Raw genomic sequence first — 6,019 nt, 5'->3', positions numbered from 1 at the left:
ATGGCCGGCACACCAGAGGCACTTCTTGTAAGCACCTCTTCTTTTTACTTGAAATATGCATGAACAATTACGTGAATCATGTAGACACCAACCGGACCACAATGGTTCAAATGCGTGTGGATTTGCAGTCGAGCTGACCACTGCCATATTAATATGAAGGCCGATGCTGGCAAAGCCCTATTTTATAAGCATGCATCACATTGGTGTTCCATCGGTTTGACACCGAGATCACGTGCAGTCGAGCTGGCCACTGCCATGTTAATACGAAGGCCGATGCTGGCAAAGCATGCATCACATCGGTGTTCCATCGGTTTGACACCGAGATCACCACGAGACCACGAGACATAATCTCGGGCTAAAGCCTTCATTTGAGTGTTATCTGAATGACCTGAATATAGTTCCCTTAAAGTTCATAAGCAGTGGCATCCCAAAATTATCACTTTCACAACCCTTAGCAAAACATTCTTCTTCTGTACTTGGATGTGAGGATCTCTCCCGAAATCCTGTCGGTGTAAACGCAACGTTCTTCACCCATCAATCTGAAGCATCCGTGAGAGGTCTATATTTTTTCTTGTTTTTTCTCTTATTCTTGCGGCAGTGATAGACGTACCATCAAAATACTCACTAGATCCACTAACTCGACTGGATGCGGCGTGTACAATGGCACATTCCTTAGAAGTAGGCAACTCATGGCATCCGCATTGTGATTTACGAAGCAGATTTAGGAAGAAACACACGAATTGCATGCCTCCATCAGTGGTACCAACCGTTACACCAATGGCATGCAATTTCAACGGCCCAGGTTTGTGCTCTTTGTGACGTCAGTCGAGTTGCTGGTTTATTATCTCCAAGGCTAGCAGTAAGGGGCTTTTGTCCATGTATGTGTCGAGCATTTCCCAGAAAGGCAGTGTCACCCTGAACAAAGTCGCTGACGCTTCTTTGTTGATTTGTGGGCGATCCTCTTCGGCAGGCGACAAAGATTGTGAAGCATAGGCAATTGGCTTAAGTATTCCCCAATCCATTCCCCTGTGGTCACATGGCTCCCCCATTATATGCTCAGCAATCATGGAGTTATTCGGTACACCTTCACCCGTATTACTCGCACGGCTTTTCAGCAGCTCTATAGGACCTTCGGCAGGCTGCTTCCTGGATACGCAAAAACGTGGTTGACTCTGGACTGGGGAGCAAACTAACCCTCATTTAAGGTGTCCAACGAGCTGCTACGAAAATTGTTGCCGGTCCCAAAAGTGTAGAGCAAACAAACGTACGTAGCCTATCTTACAGGGTGGAATTTTTATTGTTCTTTAGGGTATTTTATTCTTAATGAACACCGAAGAACGCTAAAATATGATGAAGTGCGATTTCGCGTCCTATCTTGTGTAAACCGGTAACAATATGCGAATCGATGATAGTCCGTGACCCTGACAGTTCGCCTACTTAAACAAAATGCTACCAGCAACACGTCACCGGAAGGTGCAAATTGATTGGACGACCTCCCCTCTTGTAGTCGCAACCTCGAAAACCCTATAGTTTTGGTGAAAATAATTTGGGTGTGCTTCTAGGTAGCAGCCCACTGTAGTAGGGTGTCTGCCATTTCGGTCGATTTATATGTTAGTGCCAGTGGCGCGCAACCTTGCTAAGTGAGCTTCGGTTCATGAGCTTCTGTTCCGTTTTATATCCATAAAAATAGTCGTAAACCCCTCCTTAAAAGAATTACTGATCCTCGATGCTATAGTTGCGTGAGTCCACACCATGGATTTAGATGCGATGGCGTTTCTTACAGGGCCATCCACATTTTGATTTTGAGTTGGTAAACGGTGAAAATGTACATTGGGAACTAATTTCCTGGTGACGGTAATGAATGCGTGTATAAAGGTGGTTACTTGGAGCAGCCAATCTCGAGGTTTGAAAACGCCGAATTTGGCATGCGTGCATTTGAGCAAACGATTCAACAAAAAATTTAAACACTGGAATAACACTACCGCATTTTTTCGTCCACAAGCACAAGGCGAGATAATGAATGTGTGTATAAAGGTGGTTACTTGGAGCAGCTATTCTCGAGGTTTGAAAACGCAGAATTTGGCATTCGTGCAGTTGAGCAAACGATCCAACAAAAATTTAAATACTGGAATAACACTACCGCATTTTTTCGTCCACAAGCACAAGGCGAGCACCAGAAATCGCCATAAACTCATGGAACCACAGAAGTTCTCGCAAAGTCCCTAGATTGTAAATAATTCACGTTTTACCGCAAGTCCCTATATGTTGTTTCATCAGGAAATGTCTTCTAATTCAAGGTTATTGACGACCCTGATGATTTGCTCACGTATGCAAACGAGTTTTACGAAGAATCTGCAGGAAAACCCATCACACGTTATGTATTTCTTACTGTAAAAACCTAGGGGGTTAAAAAAAATCAATTCCTCCCGCCTAATACGAGTGGCGACCGCTTGTAACCGGAGAATTTGGAGATCGTTCGATTGCCAAAAGTATTGACGGCCCATGGTGAGTAAGCAACTGGTGGTTCGGTTTCTTTGTGACAGAAAATGTCCTCCTTCCCGATCAATCAATGAGATATTTTTGGTGACTGCGTCGGCGTCGCATTCCATTTTGAGACATCTATGTTACAGTTCAAGAGGCTTCAATATATCCCTAATCGAACCAGCATGTTTCTAGTACATCCCTCACGTGCTTCTAGGCGGTTGACACTTGAGTTGGTGGATTCACATGTTCCTCTTGTAAGGCTGTTTGGTCCTTTGTGCCCACTTGCTCACAGTGTTTTAAGACTCCATCTCAAGGGGTGAGAAACCCCATTGGAATTTTCTTCGATGTTTTTCCCTTGCCGACCAGCCTGCCAAACCATAACCCTTTGGAGCAAGGGACAGTGCTTAGGATCTTCTTATAGCCAACGTCATTAACTTTCGACGGCCTTCTGAAACAGGCTACCGGGGTGGCAGACGCAAAGCAGCTTACTTAAACCTTGAAATTCACAAGCGATACAGAGTAGTGGATTGTTCAGAAGCGAGACCCGCTGCGCCGCCATGGCGACCCACCTTTGGTGATTGAAGATAGTGGTCCTCAGCGTACGTAGAGGTGTAAACAGAAAGTTGTTTCTATGCGGGCCCTGTGACGCGCCAGATTGTCCACTTTGCCGCTGGTATCCAATAGATGGCTTACCTTATCTTGCTGTCTGTTGCGGCGATAAGCCGCAAGCTAGTCGTTCGCCTCAGATTGGCTAGCTTAATTTTGTAGCATGGGCAAGGATAGCTTCACTCAGCAACTCAAACTAACTGCTCGTGAATTTCCTTGATTTACGTCGCGTTTTAATCATTGACGTTGTGCCCAGTATCTCATGGTGTTCATGATGAGCTTATTCACCCATAATATCAAATCGTGAGAACCACCGGGTTTCAACCGGTGGAGGCCCCGTATTTAACGCCATCCGTAATGGGGAAAAGTCCTGTCAGCAAACATAACATTGAAGGATCGAGAGCGATTTCAATGTTTGCCAGAGGAAACTCAACGTACGAGCAAAGTTCATGGGCCTCTTATCAATGTGGCTGAATACTGTGGAAATAAAATATAGTCTGGAAATATTCTAAACTCGTGCGAATCACCGGAGTTTGGTGAGCATTTTCACTACGATGGCTACATTAAATAAGGCTTCTTGGTTTACGAAGACGGAAGCTCCCGTAGCGGCATAATCACACAGGAATCACTTGATACAGATGTTTTTTCATCACCAGCGTTTCTTTTGCATATTTGTTCTCAGCAAGTGTACAGCAGACTAAAGCAAATATCACAAATTGTTACAGCCACACGAGACGTGCAAAACTTGCCCAGCTTTAGCGGATCACACTTTCCGGTAAGTGGATTCACTTTTCTTAAATACCCTTTCCTGATTCGGTTAATTTATCGACCCCTGGAAATAGATTACTTAAACAAATAGTTCGCATCAATTTGACAAATAAATCGCATTAGGAATACACGTTTTTGCCCATGAAGTAATAACCTCCAAAATTTTCAGTTTCCGAGACATCCTTCTAATTTACTGGTTACTGATAGTATTCTTTACATTACGGCCTACTGGTTGTGCATCACCATGGACACCGTGACCGAAAAAATCCTGGTGGGCGAAGGCTACATTCCATGGAGTGGAGTGACTACGTATACGTCGTTCTTCGTTGTGAAGTAGTTGGTACAGCTGCCCTAATAGTTTTGGGACTAAAATGGTAAGGTAGATCTACGCTAGCCATCGTAAAGTTTATTTCGCCGGGCTTTTTTTGGAAAGGATGAGAATGCTTTTTTGTTGTCTTTGCATCGTTGATTTGGCTGGCTTGTCGGCTTTTTACAGGGACTGCCAGGCAGAAATCCCTGGATAGCCACTTCCTTAGAAAGCCTCTTGGTTTCCGTCATTCATTCATTCTTTCTCAACTTCTTATGTGTCAAGAATAGGGCCGGAATGTTTTTTACAGACTGCCATGTTCCTTTCAACACGACTTTTGATATCCAACACTCGGGTTGCATCAAACAACCCTTCATAATTGCGCTCACGGAGTCGTCTCACACTTGAATTCTCCTATGTTTATGGCTGACTGACACTCAATTTTTCGGACTAACTCAATACACATAGGGAAGCTTTCGGCGTTTTTCATAGTAAATAACAACCTTCCATTCTCAGTTGTTCTCTGACGTTACGTCTGCGTCCCTTAGGGTGCGCTATGGATTCGAAATTTTCTACGCAGTGGAGGCTCTCTTGTTTTTTGCCTCGTTAGCGATTGCCAATTAAGTCAACAAGAAACCGGTCTGTTCTCCATGCAAATCTCTCCAAGGCACCAATTTGGTCTCTTGCTGGAGGGTGACTTTTACAACCCGAGGGTTTTCCGGGGGAATCATTGGCACGTTGGCTCTAGCAGACATTTAGCACTGGCTCTGATTCAGGGTTTGGTCTCTTGCTGGAGGGTAACTTTTACACCCCGAGGGTTTTCCAGGGGAATCATTGGCACGTTGGCTCTGGCAGACATTTAGCACTGGCTCTGATTCAGGTCATGCAAAAGAGCGCTTGAGCTCAGAGTGTCGACGGACCTACCAGATATTTCGCAGGCCCTGTGCAAGGTTTACTGGGCATAGTTATCACCACTGTAAGACACTTCTCGAAGAAAGTGCCAATTGAAGTTCGTATGTGATACAATGTACACTGCGGCCAGCGGCTAGACGCACAATGCAATTTTCTGCAAAACCCCTACAATGTACCGGCCAGCGGCTAGACGCACAATGCAATTTTCTGCAAAACCCCTGCGGGCGAAATGAAAACTTTAACGTCAAAATGTTGCTTGCATTTGCATATATGCGTAGCGGAAGTGGCTTGAGAAATTTTTGGGTGTATCGTTTTCATCCTTCATGGTATTTGAGAAGACCTTGAATGAATACATGACGAATAACTTTACTTTATTGCGTTCATCCAGTAATCGAAGCACCAACGCTATTTTGCGTTACGAATGGGTGTACTAGAAATGCAGCAGGCGCCCTCCAAGACCAACGGAAAGCCGTGGAATCCGATGAGGCTAGTAAGCCGGGCGTATTTTATAATAAAAAAGTACGCGAAGCACCAGCTGTCCAATGCGGTTTTGTCTACGGAGGCAAAGGAACCAACTGACAGTGACCTCATATTTTCTGGGACACAACCACAAACTGTCAAAGTTTCTGTACGATCGGCTTCCAGTCAATCGACGCCTAACCGAAGAGGAGTTTGGCACATGCAAGGCCCTGTTGAGATATGGAACGCCGTCATCTGAGGTGCGGCAGTTTGGACAGATTCTTACCACTAAGAATATACCCAACTACCGCCGGAAGTGTCGGTTAGGCATCGTGTAGCCCTGGCCGCATGTTAGTGGTGTGCGTCGGTTAAGATCGTTCAGCTATCTGGTATTATCGACGTAGGCTCAATGTGGCTAGTTAGTTAGGCATCGCGTACCCCTAACCGCATGTTAGTGGTGTGCGTCGGTTAAGATCGATGAAC

The 6,019-nt window shown here is 45.0% G+C and overlaps 1 protein-coding gene across 1 annotated transcript in view; it reads right to left on the bottom strand.

Annotated features, from left to right (window-relative positions):
* Positions 1-821: 821 nt before the first annotated feature.
* T265_02860 (hypothetical protein) overlaps positions 822-6,019 on the bottom strand; it is a gene marked incomplete at both ends in the record, with an annotated part of 22,857 nt that continues 17,659 nt past the window's right edge. Inside the window, one exon of the mRNA XM_009167204.1 lies at positions 822-1,172. Coding sequence (XP_009165468.1) covers positions 822-1,172 — 351 coding nt within the window. The remainder of the gene's footprint in view (positions 1,173-6,019) is intronic.

This window comes from Opisthorchis viverrini (genome assembly GCF_000715545.1).
Source record: "Opisthorchis viverrini unplaced genomic scaffold opera_v5_37, whole genome shotgun sequence".
NCBI lineage: Eukaryota > Metazoa > Platyhelminthes > Trematoda > Opisthorchiida > Opisthorchiidae > Opisthorchis > Opisthorchis viverrini.
Note: the sequence above shows the minus strand (reverse complement) of the source record. Positions and strands in the feature narration are given on the sequence as shown.